At 39.0% G+C, this 15,257-nt stretch overlaps 1 protein-coding gene across 1 annotated transcript in view; it reads left to right on the top strand.

The window, feature by feature from the left end:
* Positions 1–372: 372 nt before the first annotated feature.
* The window catches only part of cdh3.S (cadherin 3 S homeolog), a 30,250-nt gene continuing 15,365 nt past the window's right edge, over positions 373–15,257 (top strand). The window contains 2 exon segments of the mRNA NM_001087477.1: positions 373–482; positions 2,092–2,206. Of these exon segments, the coding sequence (NP_001080946.1) occupies positions 375–482; positions 2,092–2,206 (223 nt within the window). The 5' untranslated portion in view covers positions 373–374.

Here is a 15,257-nt window from a genome sequence, read left to right as displayed (position 1 = left end):
CAACACATGCAGATAAAAAGCAAATGCAACCCTCCCCAGCAAAAACAAACTGAAATGAGCTGAGAATGTTTTGGTCGGACAGCATCACAGATAAGTTGTAGCTGACGCAGCACAGACTATGTAACCAGTGAATAGAAGTTAATGGACAGCCCAGGGCTACTCCAACATCCATTTCAGCCAGCCAAGAGACCGCACTCACGTGATCTACTTTATGTTGCCATACTAATCGATGGGCGGGGACGTTAGGGAACATCTAAGCCAATCAGAAGAGCGCACCTGTATGTTCCCCGCCTATCCAGTAACACCTGAGTCCAGCCCCCAGTTAAAGGAGTTAGCAGGCTCGCGCTGCGGTTTGGATGCGCTTAGCGGGACGCATGAGGCTTCTGTTCGGGACGGTGGCTGTGCACAAGCGGGCGCACATGGGGGGCACCAGGCTTAGAAACGCGAGCGTGTGGCTTTGCGGACTGCTTTGCTTGTTACAGGTATATACTGAATCCTTTGCCCTAGCTACTTGTGTAGTGTTTTGTTTTTTTCCCATTTGTCTCCCAGTCCCCAGGGCTGCGCTTCTCCTGCTGTAACTCCCAGTATGTAAGGGAGGTCCCGGGAGTTAAGTTGCAATGGAGACTACAAACTTCTGTAGCTTTTTGTTGTCGCTCTCTTGTATGTACTCTTATTGGCCCTGGTCATTCCTCTAATTGGCATTCTACAGCCGCCGGCATTTTCTTCTTCATTTTATGGATCACATCGACTCGCTTCACTGTCTTTCCGCCTGGCAGTTCCTGGAGGACAATTTAATTAATCGACAGTTTGTAGCCCATTCTGTAGCCCCGGCGCCGCCCTATTCACGTGCAAGTTCGTGTGCATCCAATGTTTCGGTCCCCATGGGGGCTTTTATTCTGGATACTTTAAAGAAAAACCTATGCCTACTTATATGGATCATTTTGATCATGAAATGGCTTGTATATGGTGGGACCTTTTGGCTGCTTCCCATGTGTGAAAACAATATGGGGTTGGTAGTGGACTTTTGTGTATTATATATATATATATATATATATATATATATATATATATATATATATATATATATATATATAGTAATTTGTATACTGTAATACATATACTGTATAAAATATATACAGTATACTGGTATCTTTTGTGATGTATTTAGCATATCCCAACTCCTTGGAATGGACACAATGTTTTCAAAGTATAGGGACCCACTCAAAAGTCAGATTTTTATTTTTTATACAAAAAAAATGAAATCAATTCTACATACAGGAATTCCAAGTGTCATTAGGACATATGCTGGATTTTTAAAACTGTTTTCACTAACAGGAAATTAAAAAAATGCCTGGTGTTGATCATGGCATTTGCATGCTAAATAGATTTCCCTAGTCCCAAGCTGTTGTACATATTTGTTTGCTTTATTTCATTTATACTGTATCTGTAAGCACAGTTGCTGTATTGTACACAACCATACAGGTTTGTACAAATCACTCAGCATAGCGGATAACAAGTTTATTGCAGTACAATGGCTGGTAATAAACAAACTCAAATGCTGTCTTGATGTTCTTGCACACAATAAGAGTGCTGCATCGTCTGATGCAATACATATCTAGAAATTTTTTAAAAATGTATTACTGGCAATTTTAATGCCATCATTACAAACTCCTCACCTAGAGTTGCGACATTTCCCATGGTAGATGTGTTTGCTGCACATGCAAGTTTCTTTTATGCCATTGATGTTCAAAAATAAGTTCAGACACTTCTTGAGAAAATCGTAGGAGTCAAGGCAATTAAAAAATGCTTTCAGCGCTGCTTGAGGGATGAACAGGATGTTGCTAGCATTGGCAATTTTTGAGTGTCCTGCTTCATAGTCCGAAAAGGGGGCATTGTGAAAAAAAGGGGGCTTGTGTTTTGAGCGTGGTGAAAAACATGTTGGCGTAATGCCCATGCAGTGTTCCATGGGCCTTAATAGACATCTACCCCCTTGATTTTTAACCCTCAAACACTTCTTCCCGATAACACCTGCATGCCTCTACATTGTGTATATGTTATACCAGCTGCATTGATCCGATTTTTTCCTTCAAGGTTGTGCCTTCCATAAATGCAGATGTTTCTGGATGCAAGCCTGGATTTTCTTCTGCCGAATACATTTTTTCTGTGAACCGTAGGGAGCTGGAGAGGGGCAGAAAGCTAGGCAAAGGTAAGCATTCTATTACCCTACCTGATTAGGGGCATGGTTCTGGATACATGCAGGTTCTGCTCCTATGCAAACATAAAGCCTAATTCTTAACTTTGGATCAAAAAGGCCAATATGCTTTTGCCTATAGCAGTGGAGCATGTTGTTTCTAGTTTGTCATACAAGTTATTATAGCTCTGTAGATCTCCCCATTTATTTGGATGGCAAGAGTTCTGCAATCGGTGGTGCAATAGCATATCCGGTAATTATCATTTGGAAATGCTGCAATGTTTTCAGGAGACTTGCTTGACACAGAGGTGCAAATGTGATTGTTAAAATAAAACCGGAAATATTCCAGAATTTCTCCCTCTTGTTGAGTCTTTGGGGAGAAGCATGCTGGAACATGAAACATTTTTAATTTATTAAGAAAACTTGTTCTGCTTTCAATGACTGATATGGGTGTGTGGCCATGATTTACTCTGCCAAAGCATGGGGGTTGAAAAGAAGTTAATAGTGGAAGCTGTGGCCTTTAAGAAGATGCATCCCAAAGTCCATGTTTGGCCACATTTTGTTGACTAATTGCTGTTCTTTTGGTTGAGCATGAAATGAGCAACTTATAACTTAATTTATAATATATACTAAACCAGCTGTGGGAGTAGTAAAATGCAATGCATCTTATGTATCTACTGTCCCCGGAGAGCTTGTTTGCTTTACCTTTGTACATAGGCAATACCTACTGGTAGTGGGTATGTGTCTAGAGCACACTATGCAGATAGGTCATTCTTGAACTAAGCAAGTTGACTTTAAAGGGATACTGTCATGGGAAAAATTTTTTGTTAATAGTGCTGTTATTTATATTACATTTTTAAATATATTAAATTTTGAAATCTGACATGGGGCTAGACATATTGTCAATTTCCCAGCTCCCCCGAGTCATGTGACTTGTGCTCTGATAAACTTCAATCACTCTTTACTGCTGTACTGCAAGTTGGAGTGATATCGCCCCTCCCTTTTCCCCCCATTAGCCAAACAAAAGAACAATGGGAAGGTAACCAGATAACCAATCCTTAACACAAGATAACAGCTGCCTGGTAGATCTAAGAACATCACTCAATAGTAAAAACCCATGTCCCACTGAGACACATTCAGTTACATTGAGAAGGAAAAACCGCAGCCTGCCAGAAAGCATTTCTCTCCTAAAGTGCAGGCACAAGTCACATGACCAGGGGCAGCTGGGAAATTGACAAAATGTCTAGCCCCATCTCAGATTTCAAAATTGAATATAAAACAAATCTGTTTGGTCTTTTGAGAAATGGATTTCAGTGTAGAAGTCTGCTGGAGTAGCACTATTAACTGATGCGTTTTGAAAAAAACATGTTTTCAGATGACAGGATCCCTTTAACTGTGCCCTGTTAATGACTGAGCAGGTTAAAAACATTACAGGAATATTTGGTGTGCTTTCATGCGCTCAGTTTCACCAGTTTGCTAACCTGCAGAGGCTGATCCCACCCTCATTTTCCTATTAACATTTAGGTCTCATGTTACTTGTTCTCAAACTTTCTGAAGTTCTGCTTTACCTGTTTAGGTTTGCATATATGTCTGATGTGTGATGATTTATCCTGTGGCTTTTCTGTTGTGTATTCTTTTTGTGCTTTGTCCCCTTTCCCTATGTCATGTAACCCTATGTCTGTAGTTTTTATAGGCTATTTGGACACATCCTCTCCGTGGGATCTGATCTACATTCCTTAGTGTGAGGTGGGGGTTGGCCTTGCAAGCGGAGGTGTTTATGCAAACTGCTTTTTATCTGCTTTACTCTCAAAACCCAATGCTTTAGTGACCTCAAAGCCTTAAATTCTCCATTAACTCCCACCCCTCATTCACTACCGAGTCCTGAGAATGCACCCATTGTGCTTAAGGCACTTGATATTCAATAGAACAGCCAGCAGTATTTAGATCTGCATTTTGTTTCCTAAATTTTGATATGCAAAGCTGACTCTTGGTTTTACGCTGATTATCTTGCTCTCTTTTCCTTGCATGCTATAACTTTCAATTGCACAACTCTAATTCCCTTTCTAAATACCATACCTGTCTGAGGCAATTCTGCCAGTGAACCGTATGATATGGCATAGTTCTAGTTACTGCACAGTGTAGTCAATCACACTGAATAGCTGACCCACTCTTATGGATGTTTAGTTCAGCCTCCAAGAAAACCTTTTGGGTAAAAAAATGTATCTGGGTGAAAAAAGCCTACTTTCTATTAATCACTTATTAAAGGGGTTGTTCACCTTACAACAATTCTTCCATCTCAGTTGTTTTCAGATTGTTCACCATAAACAAAGGCTTTTTTTCCAGTTGCTTTCCATCTGTTGTTTTTTACAGTTTTCCCAAAATGTAAGATTCATGTTTAATGTTCCTGTCTCGTGTCTGTCTGACAGCTCAGTGATCCATTGGCATTCTGAACTGTTACAATTTGATTTATTTAGTTGATACATTCCTCAGCAGCATCTGTGGAATATTAGCAATTATTGTATCGATTCTAACAGCTGGTGGTTTACTTCAGGTTAACTTTTAGTTTTAGTATGTTCTCCAATGACCAATTCTAGGCATCTTTTCAATTGTTTGTCATTATTTTTTTTTTTATAGTTTATGAATTATTTGCTTTCTTCTCCTGACTGTTTCTAACTTTCAAAAGGGGTCACTGACCCTGTCTAAAAACAAATGCTCTGTAAAGCTCCAAATTTATTGTTGTTGCTACTTTTTATTACTCATTCTGTTCCAACCCTCCCCTATTAATATTCCATATTCTCATTCAAATCAGCGCATGGTTGCTAGGGTAATTTGAACCCTAGCAACCAGAGAGCTGAAACTGCAAACTGGAGAGCTGCTGAATAAAAAGCTAAATAACTCCAAAACTCCAAATGATAAAAAAAAATGCAAACCATATACAAATTCTCTGAATATCACTCTCTACATCCTACCAAAAATGACCCCCCCCCCCACAAGCTGCTTTTAGAAGGTAAAAAATGAAATTTTACACTTCAATTTTAGAAAAACAGTCACAAATAGAAAATTGAGAGTAACTGGAAAAAGTTTTTTTTTTTTTCCTGGTGAACTGTCTGAAACCAACTTGACTGAAAAAAGTGTTTGAAGGTTAACAATCCCTTTAATTGGTGTAGTTTAACTGCAAGATATGCCCTAAGTTCAAATGAGAGGGGTTTTATTTATTTCTTTTAAAGCATTTAGACTACGGTGTCCAATTTGGTCCATTTGGACTAAAGGAACTACAGCCCCCACAATTCTACAAAGCAGTGCACACTCCTGAGCAAAGCTGTCTGTGATCAATAACTGGGTAAATGGTTTAGCCTGGCTTGTTAATATAATTTCACGTTTTTTTTTTGTTTTTGTTTTTTGCCAATCTAAACCAGAGTTGCATAGACCTGCTGGCTCCTGGTTTTGCTCCTTTTTGTAAATACCGTTGGAACTGTTGCACAATGAATTGCTATGTATGCTGTAAACTACCTTCTTTAATCTCCTTTCCCTCCCCCAGTAGGGTAATAAATGCCACCTTCACAGCTCTTCCTTTGTCTCCCTGTTTGTACTGGGCTCTTGTTACTGGAACGCCAGCGAAACTCCCCCCCTCAACCACTTTTGTCTGTGCTGCTTTATTCCTTTTCTATATATGAGGACAATAGAGTCATTGTCTTGTTTGCTCCAGGTGTAGAATGTTTCCAGTGTAATACTCAACCCATTCCTGTGTCCTCTATATGATCTTGTAAATCCTATTTGGTATTAGTATTGGTTTTTGTTTTTTTTTCAAATGCAAGTTGACTTTTTTTATTTCCTTGTACAGAATGTTCCCATAGTTCTAATACAAAGGCAGCGCTGACAGTCCTGCAATGCATTCTCTATAAGTTAACCAAGTTTTTTTGGGAGTGCTTACACTTTGATTTGGTTTTCTGAGTTGATGTACTTTACTGGGATGTTAGGTGGGCACAGGGAACATGAGATATATGGGGTGGCGGCACACGTTGCATTTTGCTCGTCATTTAAATAATGTATTTTTGCTGGTGATGGGCTGTGGAAATGGGCTGTGGAAATGGATAGTTTTCATAGTGTGCCTACAACTCCCTTGTGTTTACCTTTTAATGATAATTCTCAATGAGGAAGCTAATACTGCATTAGTGCTTGCGACCTCGCACTGACCCAGCTGAAAATAAACATGGACCTGACAGCAGATACAAACCACTGGGACTAGCTAATGGCATTTCCATACCTATCACAAAGGGTATGCTAGAGAAACCATCTTGAGATTTTCATTGTTCACTTTTTCTGGATTGATTCCAAAGTTGCTTTGCCAGTTGACTCAACTTTAAGGGGCTCATTTAATCTCAATGTTTTTTTCCTAAATTTGAGGTCTTCCTATATTTCTAAAAAGCTCTAAAAATTTGAGATTAAGTTTAATTACCACAAAAACCTCAAAGGCAAAACTTTGCCAAGTGGTTAAAGTCCTATGAAGTCAATGGGAGCTGCGCTCATCAGACTGGACTGCTTTAAAATAATTTAATTTAAATTTTTTTTTTTTTTTTGTAGTTTATTATTTTTTTCACTAGAATTGTCCAAAATACTAACATTTTTTGAGGTATTTCTATATTTTTTTCCGTACTTTTTATTTGGATCTTTTAATAAATTCAATGACAATCATGGTTTGAGTTTAGTCGGTTTCAAAAACCACTAAAATCCGACCTTTAATAAATAGGCTTCCATGAGTAAATAACCTATGAAGCAATAGTTGTCACAAGCCTTATAAGGCTGTTCATCTTTAGTAAACTGTATTCTGTTGCCTTCTATATTTTTGCATCCTAAGATTTGTGTATGTAAGTACACTTTTCACCTAAGCTCTTTAATAAACGTTCAAAATGCTTAAAATCGGATTACTGTACCTTTAGAATCTCTTCAATATTAAGAAAAATGGCACTAACTTATCTAAGGGCTAGGCCACACAGGAAGATCTCGCCTGGCAACTAATCGCGGCGTCTAATCTCCCTGAATGGCTTGCTGGTATCTAGCGCTAAAGTCGCCAGTCACGAGATACCAGCAAGCCATTCAGGGAGATTAGTCGCCTCAAAGACGCGGCAATTAGCCGCCAGGCGACCAATCTCCCTGAATCTTCCCGTGTGGCCCTAGCCTAAAGGTTGTTTGGTATGTTGAGCTTAAGTTGGCAGGTCGTATAAGTGGCCTATGGACACCTGCTGGAGCCATTGGGTTTTTCCAATCTGCCTGGTTTCTGGCCAATTTTTGGGCAGCTTCGTTGTATGCTCCATACACGGGCAGGTAAGTTGCTGAAGTCCAAGGCTAGGACCAAACTAGGCAGCTCTCCACTTGAGCTTCTCCTCTTGCTGATCTATTTGCACCTGGAATTCTAGTCTCTGCTCAGGTGCAAGCAGATGCAGCAGATATCTACTGTGAAATGCAAACTCGCGTGTATTTGCCAAAATCCACGTCATCTGCCTGCACCTGATTCGAGACTGTCTGTGTGCAAGCAGATTAGCAGGTGAGCGTATTCTCTGCCTGCGTTTCTAAATTTGTGTAGTCCTAGCCTTAAAGTGCTGGACGCAGCAGTTTTAAATCTGACCATGTATGGCTGCCTCAAAAGTCACTATGTGGAGCATGCTCCATAGGGACTAAAGAACTTCTGGAGATATATTTCTTGTGAAATTTGCTCAAGAAGCCATGCCTTAAGGCACCAAAGCACGATAATGATAGGAGTAATCACTGAAGTGCTGCATAATTTAAAGTAGCTATTTAAATAATAATAATTGTACTAGGCAGGCAGTAGGTGCTTGGGAGGTGAGGCACCTTTATATTTCTTAAAAGTAAAAACTACCACCAAAATGATTACTTAAGCAGTTCATATCAGTTTAAGTGGGATATTTAATAATCATAATACTCTGGAATATACAGTATAGTGTGGAAAATAAGTATTGAACATGTATATTTCTGCAACAATAAGGTTACATAGGTCTTGAGAGAGCTCTTTGCTTTTACCCATCATGAGATGCTTCTTGTGCGATAGTAATAAGAAACTTTTTTTTTTTTAGCCACCATTTTGGACTAAACCAGCTAATATTCATTTGCACAGTATTGCTTTGATACAGATTTTAGCAGTTTTATTTTCTTCATGCGTTCTTCCAGGGGTGCCCAAAAGGTAGATCGGGATCTACCAGTAGAACTTTAGCTGGTGATCAGTAGCTCTCAACACACTGTCAACAAACAGCTTGACTAAATCACCCTTCTGTTTCATTCTTTTTATTCAGAAATTTATTCTGTTAGGTTTACATAAGAAATAGTTGCTTTGTAAATAAGATAATCAAATTCCTAAATATAGCAATATAACTTTTCCCATAAATCAATATAAGGAATATTTGCCATGGAACAGAATCCTAGCAATGCTTTTATGGATATAGATCATAATGGGTCTAAAAGTAGACCTCGCATTAGTAAAATATCGGCACTCCTTCTTTATTCACTGTGTCATTTCACTGTCTTACACATAACTTAATGTAGTGACTTGTTTGTTTGAGTTCTTTGTATGTGTGGATTACTTGGGTCGTTACCCATCATACTTGGCTGGCACTTTTATTGGGGAGGGTTGGCAGGTAGGAGATGCTTTAATAAAGCATTTTCTATTAATATAGATGGGTGCAATACAACAGGTCATCAGGGATAATTTTTAAGTTGCATATGTGCGGTTGTTTGAAATGTTTACCAGTGCCGGGCCAAGTCGGCCGGGCGCCCTAGGCAACCCGGCCGACTAAGTCACCCCCAACCCGCTCGCACGGACCTCACGCTGCTGAAGCGCTAGTGCGCCCGCGCCGCTGAAGCGCTAGTGCGCCGCTGAAGCGCTAGTGCGCCCGCGCCGATGGCATAGTGTGCATGCGCAGACTCACAAGCAGTTGAATTCAGCTGCCGCAGCTTCTGGACACAACGGTCCAAACTAGGGGAAGGCGTCAGAAGAGGTACGTGCATGGCGCCCCTCTACCCTTGCGCCCTAGGCACGTGCCTCTTCTGTCTACCTCTAGTTCCGGCCCTGATGTTTACTTCAACTGCAGTGTAGGCAAAACCTTACTATTATGTCCTATGTATTCTCACCTTTAGGCCCTGGTCACAAAGGGCATTATCGCCACTTCTCTCAGCCTAGGCGCACAGAGTGCATTCCCTCTCTTCTGCAGCCTTGTATAGCTTCCGCCTGATTGCAACTACATGGAACAGAGCCCAAAAAAAGCTAGCATTTGTGTTTTTCACACAGAACTCAGCTCTGTGTAGCTGCACTTAGACAGAAGCAGTGTCGGACTGGGATGCCAGCGGCCCACCAGAAAACATTAATCCAGGGGCCCATTCTCCAAACTATTTCTCCTCACCTTATTCAACCTCTATTTTTCAAGTCTCTTTTCTTTCTACTCTATTATTTATTATTCTTTATCTATTTAGCCTCTCTGTTCCCATACAGAAGTAGGCATTGACCATGAAACAGGCCAAATGGTTAGAAGCAGGAGGGCCCACTGACACTTGGGCCCACCGGGTGTTTTCCTGGTATCCCGGTGGGCCAGTCCGAAACTGGACAGAAGCTGTGTCTGTTGTACAAAACTGAGGGAGAGAGTAGATTCACTTCTCTCCGCCTGCCTACAAAACTCGGGTGGAGAGCAGCAGAGCCAATATTCTGTTAAAGGACCTTGGAGCAGAGAACATCTCTGCATAGAAATTCAGTATAGAAACTTTCAGTTTGGTTCATGTAGGAAAGATGCATAAACAATACCTGAACTTGCAAAATACGTACCTGATTCCACAAATTTTTATTATAATGCCTCTGCTTTTCTGAGAATCTGTGCGCCACTCAGTATTGAAAGTAGAGGCCAACACTTCACAATGGAACATAAAAAGGGAAAGGTTGCATTCACCTGTGAACATGTTGCTGTGAACTTAAAGTGGGTTGGGAAATGGCCTGTAGCACCGTTTACTTTCAATCTGTTGAACCATGTTTGAAAGAATAATGAAAGTTCATTGTTTATGCACTTATTTTTATTTTGTATACATAGGCTAAAAAACTGAACGTGTAAATAGACGCCTACCTTCAACAAAAAATGACTCTAAACCTGGCATGCATTTGATTTGTTTAGTAACCCATTATATAACTCACAAACATAAATGCACATAATTGAAAAGCTACTACTGTTAAAATACATTTTAAAACAAACATAACTGCTTGGTTGCAGGAAGTCTACCCATAGGGAATGGCTACTGTACTGTAAACTGCTTGGTTGTCTGCACTTCTTTTGTCTTTCAATCATGCAATTCTACTCTAAATCTAGTACATTTCTTTTATTAAAGGCAGAGGGCAAATTTCCAGCAATCAACCAATGTGAATGACGTAAGCCTGTAATTGTGGCCCTTTGTTCCCTGTTTTGGAGCATGTTATACCATGTGAGCAGGCTGGGAGCTGCAGATGTTTAGGGATGATTCTAATAAATTGTTCTGCAATATTGCAGCCAAAAGCTATGGTCGTGCTATCTCCATTACTTGATTACCAACACCAGTTTTCATTAGGACATACCTCCCAACTGTCCCGTTTTTAGAGGGACAGTCCCTCTATTGACAGCTCAACCTGCAGTCCCTTGTTTGTACTGGAAAAGTCTCGTTTTTTCTCTGCACTGAACAGCCAGAAAAAGTAAACTTTTTTGGCTTTTGACAGAGAGCCCAGAACAGCCAGAGCAGCAGACAATTTAAAGATAAGCAAATGAGTAATTGTAACAATATAAGATAACCGGTCCCTTGGGAAAAGTTACTCATAGTTTAAAGGGCAATTCACCTTCATTAGCAAAACTGTAATAACTGGAAAAAAACCACAAATGTTCAAACTTTCATAACCTGCTACATTTTGTGAAATGAACATGGTAATTAGGGGGTGTGGCCACAAATGGGCATGTATTACATTAATCTATCCATTTTCTAAACTGTTAACTTTATAACATTCTTTTTTTGTCTTCTAGGGCTTGCACATACATTGTATTTCCTGTTGTAGCTTGTTTAATACTTGCCTCTATAAGCAACACACACTTGCTCCGTTCCAAAAAAAAAAAAAAGGGTTTCATGAGAGAAGCTCGTTAACATATAAGACATGTTCTTTGAAAAAACCATGGTTGCATAGCAATGGCAATGAACTGCAAATGCTCTCAACTTAAAGAGATACTGACACCAGAAAATAACCTTTGTTTATATCCATCATCTTTGAATGTTATTTATCATTTTGCCATAAAAAAAATTTTGCCTGATGCTTTTACATTACCTTTCTTACCCCCATGTTCCTCTATAAGGGGGCTGCCATATTTGTGCAGCAGTTGTCGGTTAGCATTAGATAATTACAAGACTGGGACAGTCAGGTTGGCAAAACAGTCAGGTTTAGGAACTTAAAGTAGTAATTACTTACAAAAGCAGAACTATCTGCAAAAATAGTGACCTGTATGTAACTTTTAATGTAGGTTAATATTTTGAATATAAATTTTTTAGTGTCGCTTACTTTAAGGGCTGTCTGTAACTGCCAGCATCTGCCATATGCTGAGCATTTCCCATTGCCTTCAGTGAGAAGCGGTGACAGGCTGTCAAGAGTTTTGACTACTAGGATGAGGAAAAAAACTGGTGGGCCCAGCCCTCATAGGCCCAGACATGTTCCGCGATTGGCTGGCCCCCTCAAAAAAAAAAACTATGCGACCGAGGTTTGCACATGTGCGTGGGTGCCCCCAGAAGTTTGGAACCCGGTGGGCCCCCCAATGGTCCACTCCGACCCCGTGTTTGTGTATTGTTGTAACACAACACAGCCACAGCATATTCTATATATTTCATATATACATATGAAAATTCTTAATTCTTTGTTTTGTTTATCATTGGCTGAGCTTTGAGAAGCAACTTCCTTTTAATATATATTTAACATGCCTTATGAAAACCGTAGTATTTCAGCAGTGACATTGGGTTAACAGAACATATGCAATATGCATCATAACAAATTTAGGCAGGTGCACAAATGTGGGCACCCCAACAGAGATATTACATCAATACTTAGTTGAGCCTCCTTTTGCAAATGTAACACCCTCAAGACGCCTCCTATAGCCTTTGATGAGTGTCTGGATTCTGATGCCTCCACCTACTTTATCTGTATAACCATCTCTACTTCCTCTCTCAGAAATCTTTTCTCCTTTTATCTTCTATATGCACTTAACTTGTGCATTTTCACATCTCTATTTTATTTGAATGCAGAAGTGAGGAGAAGCAAAAGTAAGCTCCGGTATTAAAATAAATGTCTTGTATCTCCCTTGAAGGGATACTGTTTTATAGAAATAAAGTTGAGGGATGGCATCCCTGCTGTTCCCTCCCCAGTTTCAGCCCCGAGCTCATGTACTATTCATGATGGTACAGGTGGGAAGAAGCTTATGCTAAGCTTTTTATTTGGCCTTGTGCTTGGGGAGAGTATTGCAAACTCTCTTATCCTTTAATTATTTACAGTAGTTTATTCCCAGTGGAGGTATATCATGTGAGGACATAATTCCATACAGTTGAATTGTGGGTATTGTTTGTTTTGTTTTTAAATTATACTGCAACAAGCATTTTCATCCAAACTCCATAGTGCTTATAGCCAGTTATAGATGGAGGCATTCTCCACAGAGAAACTTGATTAGATGCCAATTAAATCACCCCAGGTACTCTTTTCAACAAGCAGTTTCCATGTCTGCAAATGGTCAGTTTGCTGATTCATACAGTTTGTGTGGGGGGAAGTGTATGTCGGGAATAGATCTTCCTTTCTTGTAATGTCCCATGTGTCTGATGGAAAGGTTTCCACTTAATCCATTCTCTTACTAAGATTACGGGCAAAATAAACTTTTTGTTGTATATAAGCTGACTGTTTAACTATTGATGTTTTTACTGCCTTGCCTGCATTAGCCATCTCTCTGAGCGGTCTCTATTGGTTACCTGGCACTTTTGCAGCTAACCAGCCTGTGTATTCTGTTATCACGGTTACCATGGAAGAACTGTTGATTCTGTGCTAATATGCTTAATGCAGCTATCCTAATATGCCTATTTTTAACCCCCTCCCCGATATAGATATAGTAGTAAGTTGGTTTGAAAAAAAGATACACGTCCATCGCGTTCAACTTTTTTTTTTTTTGAATTTTTTTTACCTGCCTAACTGCCAGTTGATCCATATATATTTATATGTAATTTTTTTTTTTATTATTGGACCTATTCTGAATGCTTGAGACCTGTGATTTTCTAGATAAGGGGTCTTTCTATAAAAACCATAAATGGTACATCTATTTTTCCCTGGTTTATTTATTATGCATTACTACATTACATGGTGTAAAAACAGCACTTTTGAAATAGCCCTAATAAAGCCTGTGTGATGAATTATTTTATGTTCCCAGACTGATACAATATACCATCATTATTGGCAGGATGTATAACCTCTAATCTCACTAACGTGTGGTGGAAATGTCAGACAAGAGGTTTTACTTGTGGTGTTTCTCGCCCCTTTGGATCATTTCATTGCCCTGTTTTGCATCCATATAGTTTCTTGCTTTGGTACAATCTTGAAGTGGCATTGGGTATTTTATATTAGATTTCAGCAGAGGTAACCTCACCAGTGTGCATGGAACATCTTGAAAGCAAAGTATACAACTCCTGCATTCTAAGGCTGTGGGAAAGGGAAATGTGGTTGTTGCATTCATTGCATGGCACTTGACAGGGCTGCAACAGTGCATTATAGAGCTTAACATGAGACCTCAATCTTGTAAATGTGAATTTGAAAAAAACATTTATGCACTCAAAGCACATTAGTACAGTTAAGCACATCATTGTGACTTTTAGCACTTCTAGTTATCAACTGTATGAAACCGAATATATATATATATATATATATATATATATATATATATATATATATATATATATATATATATATATATATATATATATACCCTCTCTCTCACTCTAGAATAGAATTTTTGGGTGTCCCAGATTTTCGAATCTTAGCATTTGTTACAGCACAAAACAGATTGTGTGTGTGTGTGGTTTTTTCAAACAAATCAAGAAGCTAATAAAAGAAACCAATAATATCTATGTAGAGCACTTTAGCCAATGTTTTTATGATCTGATTCTTTAATTTCCCTTTAAGGTGCATTATGTAAAACTGCATGCCCTCATTTATTTATCCATTTTTTTTTTTTGGGACAATGGATAACATAAGAGAAACCTGCACTGTAAACTGCAACTTTGGACTTGAATTTTTGTTGTTTTTTTGCTGCCCCTGTTCAAATTAAAAATGGGTCTTCATTAATCTCTAGTGTAATAGGCAATACAAGCGTCTGATGGCTGCAGCATAGTCCTTTTCAGGCTACGCAGGGAAAGTCACAGCCTCAGACGGGCAATAAGACTGACCAGCCAAATCATGCTGCTCATGATTTCTGCAAAAATCTTTTCTGCATGGATTTTAGAATATTCTTGGCAGACACCTTTTTTGTCAACTTTAAAGAGGTTGTTCCCGTTCCAAAACTGGACCAGAAAGACTTTTTTTTTTTTTTTCAATTACTCTCCGCTTTTTTTATTTTCTACTGGTTTTCCAAAATTAAAGTTTTAAGTTTGTCCCCGGTGATTCTGAACGGTTATATTTAATGGTAGCAATTGCTACATTTTAATGGATACAATTTCTCAGGCATATCTGTAGAATATTAGCAACTATTGTATCAATTTGAACAGCTGCCTTTAATGAAGTGCAGGGATTTTGCTCCACAGGGACAAGAATAACATGAATGAACTTAATGTATATGTCTAGAACAGTTTACAAAGTTGGTAATAACCCTCTCCCAGAGCTCCTTTAGAAAGGCATAAGGCGAAAAATTAACCTTTAAACTTCAATATAAGAAAAATATAAGATATATAAGAAAAACTTTAAACAAGTGTGAATGAATGAAGCTGTTCTATGGATATTCCTGCTCACTGTTAATCTCTTGGTTCCTTTTACATAAAAAATTTC

The sequence above is a fragment of the Xenopus laevis genome, chromosome 4S (assembly GCF_017654675.1).
Source record: "Xenopus laevis strain J_2021 chromosome 4S, Xenopus_laevis_v10.1, whole genome shotgun sequence".
NCBI classification, from domain to species: Eukaryota; Metazoa; Chordata; class Amphibia; order Anura; family Pipidae; genus Xenopus; species Xenopus laevis.
Note: the sequence above shows the minus strand (reverse complement) of the source record. Positions and strands in the feature narration are given on the sequence as shown.